Raw genomic sequence first — 16,641 nt, forward strand, 5'->3', positions numbered from 1 at the left:
GATGTCTTTTCTCCATATTCGTTAATCAATCTCTCATCCTCTCTCGTCCTTTGTCATCCACTTCCATTCATGTCATATCTTTTCGACCGGCATTGATTTTTATGCTACGTGGCCTCAAAAGTGAAGACCTCCAGATTTTACAAGCAAGATTTAAAGGCAAGTGAACTTAAAAAGAAATAAACGACAATGTCTGACGTAGAAACTCTCAATGAGCTAAAAGAAAAATCACCCGGACGGATCGGACGTGTCAAACGGGGCCGAACACATGTCAATTAGCGTAGCCGATATGCTAATTTCAGGGTTGGGGTAAAACATGGAGTTTTAAGGCGTTTGACTGAATTTAAAGTCGTTGTTTCAGTTTCATCTGCATCTAGTTTGGAGATATAAATGTATTCTATAGACATTTCCTCTGTATAGACTTGATAGACGTTTAATTTCCATACGCCGGTGGTACCGCGGGGGTGAGGAAACAGTTTCTCTGTCTGCCACGTTTGATTTCTCCTGATGGGAGATCCGATTAGTTGACAGGGAGGAAACAGATGTGCAATTTACATCAAATTAATTCCTCCCGCTTTCTAATTCTCTCTCCGTTGCACTTTTACCTCTCGCTGACACGCGCACGCCTCCCGCGCACGCCCCACGCCGCAATTATCGGCGGGGGCACGCGGCGTTTCTGTTGTCCCCACAATAGAGAAGTCTCTTATCGGGAACTTGCAAGATAAACATGCCTCTCTGACTTCCCCTTCTTCTCCCGCGCTGTCTGCTGAGGACAAGCAGAAAAGACTTCCATTATTTACATAGCTAAACAACCCCCCCAATCTTGTATAATCTCACCCCCTCCTTCCCGCTTGCCGTACAGCTCCCGCCGTGCCGATAATCTGCCTCGGGAGCGGCCGTGATTTTTCATTCCTGAAGAAAATTGCATTGAGGAATAAAAAAAATAATAAATGAATAAATAAATAAATAAAAAAGAAATTTAAGACTTCCCAGGAAGTGAGGAAAGAAAAAAAGGAAAAGGTTGAGAGTGCAGCGGCGGTAAGACGGGAATAATGAGGGAGATAGAGAGGTGGTACTCTTCGCTAATTAGCGGAGGTCTTCACAAGTTCAAGGACGGTTTCAATTTAGCTGATAAAGATGAGAGGAATGAGGGAGGGAGGGAAGGGTGAGAAGGGTGAGTCTTCCTATATTTTAATTATCCCAGTAGTTTTTGTCTGGTGTTGTGGGGTGGGGTGGGGGGTGGGGGAGCGTGGTCTTATTGGTGCTGGTCTAGGCGTGGCCGGGGTCGGCGTTTTCCCTTTCAATTACTCCTCCGTTCGCATGAGGATCCGCATAGGTGGAAGGGGGGGGGGGCATCACCAGGAGCACAAGGGGTTAAACAAGCACGCGTGTCCGTATACATTCATGCATGTGAATTGACCGTGCTTACGCTCAACCACATAATCGATGCGGCATGTTGCTCAAGGTTGAAGTGTTGTTGAGGCCACGAGTCAAGAACACAACTTTGGGAGCTGACGAATAACAATTTTTCTACCCTAATTTATCATTCCCTTGGGGGGGGGCGGGAGAAGAGGAAGTTATATAGCTTGGTGCTAAATGAGTTACTGCTTTAGCTTAGATCCACACATTTTTCAAGTTAAATGTTGTAGGAAAACGAGGGGCTTGTTTTCCTGCATTCTCTTTGAGAATGATTTTTTTTTTTTTTTTTTTGGTGCTTTTGGGCCCTGAAATAAATAAACAAACATGTCCTCAGGGCTCCGTCATCCAATCCTTGAAGCAATTAAGTCGAGCCTAAACTTCCTTGAAGGGCTGTTTATGTGATTTAGGTGTGCATTTCCATAATCTTTGCAAACGGTGAGAGATGCATGCTGCTTTTGACGTTCAGTCATGAGTTGTGGCAAAAAAAAAAAAACATCCGAAGATTAAGATGAATAAAAAGAGAGCGAGGAAATGCGCAGTGAGTTTTATTAAATGAACTCAAGAGTAAGATGCATTTCTGCAATAAGGTCGACTGCGCAAACGATGATGAAGACACAAAGAGTTTCCTTCTGCTGTTTGCTGAACATTCAAACGATTGTGAATGACGCGAATCCTTGCACAAACTCACGATCTGCTGCACGACCTGACTCCGCCCATCTCTTTCTGCAGTGGGACGCCATTAATGAGATGGACGAGTACTTCAGTCCCATCCACACGTACCAGGTGGGTCCGATTGTGCTGTCTGTTTACAGCCGAATTATTATTTGATAGACTATCACACCAGAGATGGGGAAGAGAGATGGGTGGGCAAAATTTTTGCTATATCTCCTCCTGTTTTTTTGTTTCTGTTAACGTGATAAATTGCTTCTTGAATCGCTGAGTATCACTTGCTCTGAATCAGGTCTGTAACGTGATGAGTCCCAGCCAGAACAACTGGCTGAGGACGGTCTGGATCCCCCGAGAGGGAGCGAGGAGGATCTACATCGAGGTCAAGTTCACCCTGAGAGACTGTAACAGCATGCCTGGAGTACTGGGCACCTGCAAGGTACCACAACGGGGTGGGAAAGCGGGTCAAAACGGGTGGAAGACAGACGAAGATTAATAGAAAGGTCTTTGGCCCAACTCGTGCTAATATACACCTTATTGTATCCTGTATCTGCGGCTAAACAACAGCAGAACATCTGTTGCTGCAGCAAAACCGTTTTGTCCATTAACCCTTTTAGCTTGTCAGCTAGCAGTGTCTACATGCTAACACACGTGGTTCAGTTTCGTAGATTGCCCACCAAGTTGAGCCTCCTGGAGAGTCAGATGGATTAAAGCATCTCAACGTCTGGCAGAAGTGTTACTCTTCCTAAAATAGTCTATCTACGTTGGAGGTGTAGTTTTTGTAACCCAGTGAGCCCACAGATGGACCTCATACTTGTCATCTTGCAGGAAACCTTCAACCTGTACTACTACGAGTCCGACAGGGCGGTGGGCTCGGCCATACGAGAGAACCAGTTCATCAAGATCGACACCATCGCCGCTGACGAGAGCTTCACGGGGGTGGACCTGGGAGTCCGCAGGCTCAAACTCAACACAGAGGTAGGAACAAACACGTTAAAAAAAACCCACCACAAATACCGACTGAAATTACAGGCGAATGACAGCCCGAGACTGTTTGAAGCAATATTTCCCTTCGGATTGTAGGTTTATTCCTATTCTTAGCACGTACTCCTCTGCAGGAGTTCGAGACGAGCTGCGGAAACACCCCCAGTCTCAGAGAGTCTCAGCGTTCAGGCTGCGACGCGGTTGCTTCTGCAGATCTGTTAAACAAACAGTTGGGCTCTGAGCTGCATCATGGGAAATACTTTGATATCCATAACAGCTACAAATTTAAGTTGGATGCTTGCTATAAAAATAAATGAAAAACCCAGTCCGATGTGTTTGGAAACAGAAAATCTATTTAAGAGAGACAGACTTAATTTAGGTCTAAATTTTGTTGGTTAAACCATTAGAGTCTGAGAGGAGGTCACTAAGTTTGTTAAATAGTTCAATATTATAACAGAATATATGTTTAACTTTTGGCATTTACATGAAATAGAATCAATTTTCCCATTTCATCAAAGAAAGATTTGCCTAATGTATCATTAGCCATCTAATTAGCATGAAGTGATGTATTTGAAGCCTGGTTGGTCAGTTTCAGGGTGAAGAATCCATCTAATCCAGTCATCACATAGTGTTGATGTATTTGAGCGTTGGTCGATGTGATGGTGAAAAATCCACTCAGCCAATGAAATCAATTTGTTAATTGAGCAGAATGTTCCATGAGATTAATTCTCCTTTGGCAGCTCGAAAACAAACTCCGTCCGTCATTTCTGTTCATCGGGGAAACAAATCCTAAAAATCCTCAGTTAATTTTCAGAGGATTCACCACAAGTAATGTATTTTCTCAAGACGGCAAAGTAAATTCCCTCAATTTATTTAGAGTTCAGTCTCAGCAAATTTTGACCGACAAATCAAGCCAGGCAAAGTACCAACAAAGAAGAGCTTCCTGGTAGATGATGGTGGACAAACCTCTCTTTACCAAGCCCACCGTGTCATTACCTTAACCAGCTCAGATTCCCCTCAGAAGAAGAGTTGATAGCAGCCCATGATCGAAACAAGCTGATAACCAAGATACCGACTGGAATACCAGGCTGTCTTAGTGAACAATGTCAAATCAGTGTTCCAAAGGGAGGACGTCTAGACCGGACTCTACCCAACAGAGACCCAACAGTTCATCCATGAGCAACAACTTAGTAACAACTTAGCTGTAACCATGAACATACTGACTGCACCTGTCCTACCTGCCACTCCCTCTCTGTCTATCTCTTCCTCTGACCCTGTCCTTATCTTCCTTTTATTTCTTTTCTACCCAACTGGACTGGTCAAGGCGGACGGCTGTCCAAAAGAGTCTGGGTCCTGCCCGGAGTTTCTTCCTCAACGAGGGAGTTTTTCCCCGCCAGTGTCGCTTATGCTCTGGAGGGTTCAGTTGGGTTTTGAAATGTCTGTTGCCGTGATTAAGCGCCATATAAATAAATTTTGATTGATTGAGAAAGAAAATCTGCTCATTAACAGGCAGAACTCTCGAGCAGAGCCCGATTCAAGGTTTCAGTTCTTTGCTCAAACTGTTTTGAGTTTGAAGGCTAAGCTCCGTGAGGCAGGAATCCAAGAACTCCATAGTGGTATAAAGAGTTGTTGAGGTTCTTCAAAGAACTGAGGTCAAGGTGCAGACAGTCAAAAGAGTTCTGTATCAGGATTAAGAGCCATGATGATATATAGGAACAGCTGGATGCTATATAAGGACTAGATGATGAGGATTTCATCACCTAGAGATTCAGCAGTGATGAAATATTAAGCAGAGCGTTGGCTAATGTTTTAAAAGAGAATGTTACGTCTCAAGAACAAACAACACTGCGGTTCCAAGTGTTTAAGATAAAGCAGGTTTATATTTACCATCAGTGGGAGGAGCCATGAGAAGAAGTTTGCAAACCAGCTGTTGATTTCTTCTGTATTTTATTCTGCGACGATTTTTAATCATAGTTTGATTCTCGTGTCGCAGATGTTTCTGATGTAAAATGTTGATGTTATTTTTATTTTTATTTTTTTTATGGAGAAACTTTCCTGTTTCCTGGTTGGAAGCTGAGCTTTTGATTAATGACTGCTGCCAAAGAACAACACCAAACACCAGTCCAGATTAAATTAAGGCTGCGTTCACACCGCTCCATCTGTTTCGTTCAGGAAACGCCGCGGCGACCACCGTTTCGGCTTTTAGATTGAACATTTGAGAAAAACGTACAACTTTCTTGTCGATCCAAGAGGAAGTTGAGAAAACGATATGAAATACGACTTTTGTGAAGTTTGTGGAGGTTTTTTGTTGGTTTTTAGCAGGATTTTGCATTAAAAAAAAGATTTTTTTGATTTATTATTGCAAAGAAAGATTTTTTTTACCGCCCCCCCAGGTGCGAGGCGTGGGCCCGCTGACCAGACGAGGCTTCTACCTGGCCTTCCAGGACATCGGCGCCTGCATCGCCCTCACCTCGGTGCGGGTCTACTACAAACGCTGCGTGGGCGTCAACCGCAACCTGGCCGTGTTCTCCGACGTGGTGACGGGCGCCGATTCATCCTCCCTGGTGGAGGTCAGGGGTCAGTGCGTGGATCACGCCGAGGAGCGCGACACGCCCAAGATGTACTGCAGCGCCGAGGGGGAGTGGCTGGTTCCCATCGGGAGGTGCGTGTGCTCCGCGGGATTCGAGGAACACCGGGATTCCTGCGTGGGTGAGTCGACTCGGAAACGCTTTTCGCGCCTCATCGGGAAGAAAAAAAATCAGCTGTTTCGCCGTTTTGATGTCACGTTTGTTGGCGATGAGATGACGGGATGGCAGACAGCAGGTGTGACGGGCGGTTTTGACGCTGGCGGGGGCTGTGAATGAAGTGATAGTGATTTATAGCACATAAAACACCAGTGATAAAATTATACTGCCTGCTATTCACAGTCAGGGAATTTTCCCTGGTGAACCATCGTGAAAAGGATGAATCACATGTTGTTCATTTGTTTTCATCTATAATGTTTCTGCTTCTATTTTTATATTTACTTTATTACAGTACGATAAAAAGGAATCATTTAAATAACAGATGATATTTCACACATGGTTTTTCACCAGGTACTATTTAAAAAAATCATTAAATATTATATTATTATTTTAATTTCAAGCTTATATTTACAAAATAGTCTAATTAGAATATAAATGAAGTTTAAAAAATATAATTAAAATAGCAGAGAGAGCAGGGATTGTATGTAAAGTTGACCTTAATAGAAAAAATCTAATCGTGAATAAATTTAACAATTCAAAACGCGAAGAAAAACAAAAACCCTCAAATGAGAGAATTCTGTCGTTTGAAAATAATTTTTCAAGAACTACAGTTGTCTTCAGGGTTTTGTTGAGTAACTTTTGAAAATTCCTTGAATTTGACACCGAATACCGAACCAGAACATTTTCAGCTACAGATTAATTTAGTTGCGTATCTGTCAATTTTTTTTATTTAATATCTCAAAAATCTTGAAATTTGCTCCAATCCTCAAGAATCAATGTTAAAAAAAAAAAGTGATGGATTCAGATGAGAATCTGGATCAACATCAAAACTCAATGGATTGGATGGAGAACAAAGAGGAAATAAATGAACAGGAGTGGAAAAACTTACCAGTTCAGAAGTAAAATGAACCGCTCATCTACGTATATAATCCATATCGCAGTTTAGCATTTGGAAATATAAATTCGTAAATTACAAATAAAACAAATAATCATGAAACCATCAGCTTCAATGTTTGTGATCAATTTAATTTGGAGGAAATTTTCCTCTGATCTCAGAATAGAAGCAGAAAATATTGTAAAAGAACTCACAAATGTGGAAGTTTCTGACCTTTTCAAGGAATAATAAAAAAAAATGAAAAAACAAAACAACCTCTGACAGTTTATAATGTAAAAAACCCGAAAAAACACGTTCAGCTTCTGGTCAGTTTCTTCTTCTGTGGTTTAAAAGTGAAGAATATCTCAGGGGGAAGAATATCTGAGAATAATCAGTAAGTTTTCTTCATTCTTGATTTTTTTTTTTTGTGTGTGTGTGTGTGTGTGTGTGTGCCTCTTAAAATTCTTTCCCTGGCTTTTGATAGGCTGACTTCACGCGGGGCCGTTGCCATGGGTTACAGTAATTAAAGCCTATTAATCACACTGGGATGGATAATTAAACGCTAAAAGCAGTTTGTCAGCTAAACGAGCCGAACGAGACACGCAACACCGGTTTGCTTGCATCACCCCTTCCTCCTCCTCCTCCTCCTGACACCTACACACACACACACACACACACACACACACACACACACACACACACACACACGGAGAAAAAAAATCACCTGGTGTCACAATTGTGGAGAAGATTGCATCCGAAAAAGTTTGGAGATACGATCAAACCGAGAGGATATGGAAGTAGAATTAATTTCCTTAAAAATAATATTTTATTCAGCATTACGTCATAACAGGAAGTGGATTTGCAGCGGCGGCGGAGGGGGGGGGTTGGTGAACAGACAGAACAGCTCTGGGGTGTATCCTCCAGTGACGTCCCGTCTCCTCCGGCACCAAACTGGGTCGACGTGCTAATTCACCCGCGCCAAAAGCCAGCCACAGTCACGCACACACCAGACCCCACCAGACACACAGAGGCTGGGGGGGGGGGCACGAGATGGTGAAAGGAAGACGGCCTAAGTGGTGTGTGTGTGTGTGTGTGTGTGTGTAGGGTTGCGTGACATGCCGCTAAAAGTGTCACAAGGAGGGAAGCAGTGAATGAGGACGAGGAAAGAGAGGAGGATGGAGGGAGAAGGGCTGGAGCCCTCGTCCACTCCAGTTTATGTCAAAACACAGCGTGTGTGTGTGTATGCGTATGTGTGTGTGTGTGTGTGTGTGTGTGTGTGTGTGTGTGTGTGTGTGCCTCCTGGTGCCAGAGAAGAATGGAATAAAGTGCCCCCATACAGTCAGAGCCATGGAGGACACACTGATAGGAGACACACACATTTAGGCTGGTCACATCCACTCAGCTCAGCCTGATGCACACACACACACACACACACACACACACACACACACACACACACACATAGAAGTGAGGTCACCACTCTGACCTCGACTCAGCCTCTGATTCTTCCTGTGATTTATGGTGAATGTAAAGAAAATAACACAAACTTTTACACACACACACACACACACACACACACACACACACACACACACACACACACACACACACACACACTTACAGGAAGTAAACAAAAATGATCTTGGTTCAAAACAAATGATTTAAACATTCTAACAGTAACAGGATATTCTTCTAAAGTTCTGTAATTTTAATTTGTTGTTTTATTTCCACTTTCACTGAACTCGTATTGAAGTGAAGTTTCTTCCTCTATATCCCGTTTAGCACGTCTTCATCTTTATTCTTTAACATCATTTATTATTAAAAGTACTCTGATGATTTTATTGGCCTTCAGACGTGGACGATGCCTTCGGATTAAAATAATAATAATAAAAAAAAAAAAACCCACCGCAGCAAATAATGAGATTTATGAAACCGCCACGTCTGTCAGAGCCCACGGTGCAAAAGGAAGCTTATTCTAGCGTCTGATAACGTTTGAATCTGGAAGGATTAACTTTTGGCTCCTGCAGTGTTTTTCTTTTCAATCCAAGGATGATTTTTTTTTTGGATGTGATGCACCTGAAAATTATCACCAAATCATATATATATATATATATATATATATATATATATATATATATATATATATATATATATATATATATATATATATATATATATATATATATATATTTGTATAGGCTGGAGGAGCAAAAAAAGGAAGCAGACAGATTTGAGTTTACCCAGCAGAAAACAACTGCTTCATCGCCGCTCCCTCCACTGAGGGATTGTGGGATTGTTTGGCGCCTCCGAGCAAACTCTCCTCCCCTGTCAGTCAGAGAGGAGGAGGAGGAGGAGCAGGAGGAGGAGGAAGACAAGCCGAGCAAATATAAAGGTGGAGGTGAAGAGGAAAATTATGTGAAATTTAAAAAAAAGAAGCTGTGAAGACAAGAGATGGAAGGAGTTTGAGTGACGGAGCTCAGGTGATACCAAAGGTGTGACATTCTGCAAAGTCATGTGATCGTTATCAGCTTGAGACGCATCAGCAGCAGGGATACGGAGAGGATTTAATATTCCCTAATTATTTATTTGTTTACACACACACACACACACACACACACACACACACACACACACACACACACACACACACACACACACACACACCGTCAACACCTCTGTCCTCTGTTGTCAAGTTTCCTGCTTAAACACCTGGTGCAGAGGTGAGATCACACACACAGTGACAGGTGTGTGACAGTGTGAAGCCCTGCCCACACCCACACCTCCACCCTCACCCCCACCCCGTGTCTCTCTGTGCCCCCCCAGGTGAAAACAGCTGCCACCTGACTTTGTGTAATGAGTTGAAACAGTGTCATTACCTCCTTATGGATGTCATTAATGATAAACAGATAATATATCACCTTTATTTATATTTAAAAACTAGTATTTGTGTGTGATATAAGCTTTAATGTGTGAATAAATAGACTATTGTAACCTGTGAAAGTCTAGATGTCACCTATAGGGGTGTATTGCTAACCCTGTAATCTGATTGGCCGCCCTATTATCTATCATGTATGATAGGCTGTCTGTGTGGCTGGAGGCGGGACTTAGAGATCGTTAATGTTTGAATATACCTGTAGACTAATTTTGGAGATGGAATTAACCTTTTTTTTTGACAATAATTAACAATAAAATAATATTTTAAATAAATTTTTGTAAAACGAAAGAATTAAAGCTTTATTTAAATCAAAACTGTAATTTAATATAAATAATTTAATTTTAAAATAAGAAAGTAAATTACTGCAAACCTGGTCAGTGTGTTACCTTTTTTTTTTTTTTTTGGCGTATATTTTGTACCCCGGCATGGCTTATACTTTATATTTTAGACTTTATATTTTATACTTTATATGTTAAACTTTATCCTGTATTGTTGATACAATCAGAGGAAGACATCGCTGTTCATCCTGGTCCCTCCGTCTGGCCCCCTCTCTGATTTCCACCCGGCTGTTAAATTCCCGATGAAGATGCCGTTAAGTGATTTTGGGGAAACAGATGATTTGGTGAGAACTTCATTATTCCCCGGCTCACGACCACTTGAGTGGAACACCACGTTCATAATTGCTGTCAGAATCAACTTGTGGCGGGGGCCCGCTATGGGGAACGTACGAGAAGCTCAAATTGAAACGGTCTCCGGAGAGGATAGGGGGGGTGAGACGGGGGAATACGAAATGATCAAATTAGTTCCATCCTCCCGGCGCTTTGTAAACAACTGCTGATCAACAACACGGTTACTGTTTGGAGGCGAACGACACCGACGCTCTGAAACACCCACTCCCACCGCCTGGGGGTGGGAAAGATGCCATCGTCAGGCGACACACACACACACACACACACACACAGGACCATCTGTACCCCCCCACCCCCACCAGAGACTTCCATCGTCTTTTTGAACCCCCAGAAAGGAAAGTAGAGTTGATTTTACCTCCAGAAAGTAGTGCATCCCTGGGATGCGCTGCAAGAAAACGTTTGTGCATCCCAACATGACGTTTATGACGTTTAGTACAACATAAAAACTAAACAAACAAACTGATTTTATTAATAACAACATCATAACTTTTTATGTAAAATTTAAAAAAAAGAGTAAAACCAGAATAATTAGGAAAGTTAATTTAGTTTTTCTCTCCAAGGCTAACGTGGCTAGCTGAAGACCCACCCCCTATCCTACCATCACGCCATTTACGATCCGACTGATCTGTTGTCCCGAGATGTTATAAAAGTGGAATTATTTTTTAACGCCGGGTGACGCCGGCGTGATGTGAGTGGCAGGCCAACGGCGAGCGGCTAATTGAAACATCCCAATAAGCTAAATGAGGATGTTCAGCTCCGTGGTAACGGTGGAAGGTTTCCTTATAAGGTCAGAAATGTGTATCATGTTGTGCACACAAACACACAAACATCTTCACAGACACACAAAAAAACGAGCGCTGCTGCTGCCCCCATGCTGGCTTTTTTGGTGTGTGTGCACATCTGTTTGTTGGAGTGTGTGAGCATCATGAGGGATTTGATGCTGCTGTGCAAGACTAATTAGTGTTTTTGTGTTATTTTGTGTGTGTGTGTGTGTGTGTGTGTGTGCGTGCGTGTGTGTGTGTGTGTGTTCGCTGCCCCGGCTCCAGAACGTGTGAACGGGTGACTCTGAGTCGCCTCGTCGGTGTGAATATGTTCCGGACCAGTCGTTTGTCTTCCCGCGTGTCGACCCCGTGATGAACCGGAGACCTCTCCGGAGTGTGTGTGCTTCCTTTTTCGGACAAAGTCAGCCGGGTCGGGGTTTGACCCATTGTGACCCCGCCCGTTTTAGAATATGGATGGATGGAAAATGGTTGGAGAGGAGAGGAATGAACAGGAGAAGAGAAAGGCAAAGGGAACGAGAAAGAGGAGAGGAATGGTCCTATTAAACAATATGATGCTGTTAAGCCGTGTGTGTGTGTGTGTGTGTGTGTGTGTGTGTGTGTGTGTGTGTGTTTGTTAGAATTAGAGAGAACGCCAGCGATAACAGAATGAATCATATCTCAGCCACACAGAGAGCAGTCGTGTCACTCAAACTTCCCTCCCATCTCTTCCGTGATTGGTCGAAACACTATCTCTATAGCAGGTGCGAAGGGCCACACACACACAAGTTCACTCTAACTCTCTCAAATGCAAAAACACACACACACACACACACTCACACATGCATGAACGTATATGCATACGTACGTATATACGTACGTATATACGTATATACTGTACATATAAATGCTTTATTCAGGAAGGAAAGCACACACACACCTAAGGCCAAGCGTTGTGGTTGAATTATTGATGGGGTGTGTGCCACCCCTTGGCCCCCGGTAGCCCCCCATGTCCCGGGCCGGTGTCTGAGAGCCATTAGCGCTGACAGTAAAGAGACAGGCGACATGATAGCTGATCACTGAGAAGCTGCCAGCCTCCGTCTGACGGGACTGCGGGACTCCGTCCAACGATTTCCTGCCCCGACTTCTCATCGAGTCAAACTGAGGAACGCGCCGGGCGCCGTCATTTAAGGCTCGGCACACGGACGAGGACGCTCCGACGTACGCCCGCGTGCGTTCGGTGTCGCGAATTTTAATCGCTTTGGCATTTAGAAACACGGGCGTTAGCAGGGAGACTGAGTTTTTTCCTCTTCCGTCAATGTCAAACGATTGCTGGGATAAATGAGACTGTAGACGTATCGGCGCTGAGCGGCGTAAGTCGCCTGTCATATTATTGGAAATTAAAGAGTGTTCCAAGGCATTCTGGGAAAATGTCACTCAAGCATTTACAGTAATTGGCCGTCGTTTCTCCAAACCAGACAAACAATTTTGTCTGTGCTCATTTAAAGTTGTCGGTGAAATAAATAGATGGATTTTTGTCGACCTGTTCCAAATTTGTCTTCCTCATAGTCTGAGTGGTTTGTTTGTGTGTTTTTTGTGTATTTTACCTAAGTATAATTTATATTGATGATTTCATAAGTCTGTAAGAACATATACTGGGATTTTCTTGAAACAGGAAGTGACAATGTAAAGAGAAAACTTTAGTTGGTCCAACCCAAGTCTTCATCACGACATCAGACAAACATAAAGTCGCTCCTTGATGAAGAGGATGGCCTATTTGCACCGTTTGTCGATTTGGTTCTTGGTAAAATAAATCGACATTTTAAAGGCATTCTTTTCGTGGCTAAAGGGGTGGAGCTTGAATTTAAATTTCTGTTTTGAAAATATTTTTTAATATTTTTTACTTTAAAGTTCTCGAAAATAGAAATGTGTTAAAGCTCTATTTTTATTTTGAAATCAGAAATCAGATGTAGTCTGACTACAAAACAAAAGTACCTCATGCCGATGCGCTAGATTAGCTTTGGCTCGAGCTAAACGGTTTTTGGGAATTCCGATCCGATGTGATGTTTGACGTAGAGAAAAAAACAATGGACGTTTCTGAGATCCTTTCACACAAAGGTAGTGGAAATTTTTTTGTGCAACAAAAATATGAGAACATTTAAAACACAAAAAAACTCCTGCTTGCTTCTCCCTGAGTCTCGTCTTGCAGGAACTGAGGCCTCCTTGCTTGTCGTTAATACTTTCATTGTTTCCTAGACGGATAAACGATGACGGGAACGGTCGGGCGGCCCGGCTGTGATCGCGTTAGCTCCGTGTGACCCCCTACTCCTAGACTTTGTCCTTTTCAGATATATAAATAATCAAAGGCGCTTGATTCATTTCCCCTCTGATGCATCGCAGCAAGAAAATAGAAAAGTTTAGCCTCCCTGCCTCCGTTCTCCCGCCTCGTCCCTTTCCTCCCCCCGCGGCTTCGCCCCACGCCGTTTCCCCCTCTTGCGGAAACTTCCGACACACCGTCTGATCTTCTCAATCTGCCGCTAATACGCCTTCCAGAATGGTCTTTTTTTTTTTTTTTTGTTACCCACGACCCTCTCCTTCCCTGTCTCCCCAGTTTTTCCCTCCCACTCCCTCCATCAGACACAGTTTAATGGTGACAGCCATTCAATCGGATAATTAACATCCGTTTAACGCTCATTAACCGGGATGTATTTGTCTCCGTTTGATTTGTAATTAGTTTACCAAGCCCTTTTTCACAGGAAAGCGCGGCGCTAATGTTTCCTTTGTGACGGCTTCATTGATGGAATTGATTTGAACCCAGCAGGGAGGCCAACAGTGTGTGTGTGTGTGTGTGTGTGTGTGTGTGTGTGTGTGTGTGTGTGTGTGTGTGTGTGTGTGTGTGTGTGTGTGTGTATGTGTGTGTGCTGGGACAATCCACGCCAAACTGGGTTTCTCACTCGTCTGTCATATCGATGATCTCCAGGCCGACATTCTGAGACTTGGAGGAACTGTTCTAAAAAATAAAACATGTCAACTTCATGGATTTGAGATGATTATTGTTAATCATAGTTCATGCAGAGTTTCCTTATCAATACTGATTGATAAGTGAATTCAGTTTTGCTGGTTAAGGTTTTTTTTTGGGGGGTGGGGTGGGGGGGGTGTTGGATGATGGACGCCGCGGCTCAAACTGTTTCCAGCAAACAGATGTTGTTAGAAATGACTGATGGAGCCGCCGGGGGAAATTCATGTACGACAACTTGTACAGTTTGAAATGTGACATTTTTCTCCGGGGCCCGTTTTTGTCACTTTTGTCTCGTGTGTCCGTGTTTTTGATGTCAGAGGATGTTTCTGTCCGTCTCCGGCTCCTGTTTCCTCCTGGTGTCTCATTTGCATCCGGACTTGTTATTACAGCCAAACATCTATTAGTCATGGATGGATGGATGGATGGATGGATGGATGGATGGATGGATGGATGGATACATAGGAAAAACGATAGATCGGAGTAACGATAAATAGAAATAATGCTAAATAGGAATAACAATAACGATACATAGGAATAACGATATATAGGAATAACGAAAGATAGATAGGAATAATGATCAATAGATTGGAATAACAATAGATAGGAATAAGGAAAGATTGGAATAACAATGAATAGGAATATCAATAACAATAGATTGGAGTAATGATAGATAGGAATAACGAGAGATAGATAGATAGATAGATAGATAGATAGATAGATAGATAGATAGATAGATAGATAGATAGATAGATAGATAGATAGATAGATAGATAGATAGATAGATAGATAGATAGATAGATAGATAGATAGATAGAACACGTTTCTAGTAGCTGTGTTGTGACCCCTACACAAACAATGCGACTCCATCGATCACGTTCCGCTCCTTAAAGGATCTTAACCAGCTCCATCCATCCTCGCCAGCGGTCATCCATCCTCGTGCACCTGGACTGTAAATCAGGTTCGCCTCAAATTGTAAGGGGACACCTTCGTTTACGACGCGCCGCCGCTCCACAATCCAGCTGTTAACGTCAGGCGTCGGTGATGTAAGAGAAAGGACGGCGCAGACGGAGAGTGTCCCATTTCCACAGCTGATCTCACCGACACGCTCATCCATCATCCGGACAGCTTCATCGGGTCGTTAGTGGCTTCATGCGTCCCCCGGGGGAACAACTAAGAAGCCTTTTGCTAAGTTTGTCACTTGATTTGGGCGTGAGCACACACTTCCTTTCAAGGTCATCGCCGCCCGGGGTCGAGGACGCGAGCGCCATCGGCTACCTGGAACTTTCAGATCCGCTCACTTTGACGGACGGGTTGGAGGGAAGCGTTCTACAACAAACATTGGTGATCCTTCCGTATCGATCAAGATCTAAATTTCATCTGATTTCTCCACGCTTGTCGTCCTGTCTCCAGACGTATCGATCGGCCAGCAGACGTTTTGACATGTCTCATGCGTGTGTTAATGATGGCTGCATTCCACTCAAGGAGGCCTGCTGTTGTTGCATGCCTGTTTACGGTCATTGTTACACTTAATAACAGTAACAATGGTTCAATTCCATTAAGTCCACATGTCTGCGGTGCTACCGGTCCATTATCTCATACTTGGCGGTGCCCTCGGGGGTGTTCTAGCCCCCGTCATGGCTGACAGACGGCTGCTTTCACATCACGCTGGAGGGCCATCTTTACCGTTAGTCCCATGCAGAGAAGCCAAAAGTCTTTAATATTACATGGAGTGTTTTTGTGTGACGTCTCAGATCGATAAACCAGGTTAGGCTTCGTGCTAATTTTGAATGTTCTCTTCAGGACGTGAGAGTTTAGATCCCTGAAGTCTGGAAGTTTTGGGATGGAAAGAATAGTCCAAACCTTTCAGTCCCATTGAAGATCTGGAATTAATGATGAATCGATTAAAGATTCTTACCTCCAGTAAAGAGTTCACTTTTGTTTCTTTCTTTTTTTTGGCTGCTTGGTTGGTTATTTGGTTGTTGGTTTCATTCTTTCATGCCCCAATGGAACAACCAGCAGAGATGTGTGCTCAGACAGACTTTCATAGTTTGTTATTACGCGTCAGTACAAACTGGATTATGCAAATAAATTTTCTTCACTAGCTAAGAGGTTTTGCAACCATTTAATTTACTTTCATTTTATTTAATTTCATTCAATCGGAACATTGAAAGAAAAACCTCACAGTTGAGCAGTTTATCTTCTTGGAGCTCTACTTCTTCATTTCTTATCATATATCATGTCCAGGTCACTTTTAAGGTTGCTTTTTTTCTATTCTTATCACATTTTTAAGCCTTTTTTAAATCTAAATAATGTGGAAGTGATTTAAGTCATGATACAGATGAACTGAAAAATGTTGACATCTTAAATACATCCTTGAAGCTAAGTCTGAAGATTTCTGTCAGCCAGGACTGCACTTCAAACCCTGCTCCTATCTGTTCCTATCTGCTCCTGTCTGTTCCTATCTGTTCCTATCTGCTCCTGTCTGCTCCTGTCTGCTCCTGTCTGCTCCTACCTGCTTCTCTGCTCCTATCTGTTTCAGTCTGCTCCTATCTTATC

The 16,641-nt window shown here is 43.0% G+C and overlaps 1 protein-coding gene across 1 annotated transcript in view; it reads left to right on the top strand.

Annotated features, from left to right (window-relative positions):
- epha8 (eph receptor A8) overlaps positions 1 to 16,641 on the top strand; it is a 60,638-nt gene that overhangs the window by 22,015 nt on the left and 21,982 nt on the right. The window contains exons 3-6 of the mRNA XM_068315337.1: positions 2,146 to 2,199; positions 2,378 to 2,521; positions 2,911 to 3,060; positions 5,460 to 5,775. Coding sequence (XP_068171438.1) covers positions 2,146 to 2,199; positions 2,378 to 2,521; positions 2,911 to 3,060; positions 5,460 to 5,775 — 664 coding nt within the window. The remainder of the gene's footprint in view (positions 1 to 2,145; positions 2,200 to 2,377; positions 2,522 to 2,910; positions 3,061 to 5,459; positions 5,776 to 16,641) is intronic.

This window comes from Antennarius striatus, chromosome 5 (genome assembly GCF_040054535.1).
Source record: "Antennarius striatus isolate MH-2024 chromosome 5, ASM4005453v1, whole genome shotgun sequence".
In the NCBI taxonomy this organism is placed as follows: Eukaryota; Metazoa; Chordata; class Actinopteri; order Lophiiformes; family Antennariidae; genus Antennarius; species Antennarius striatus.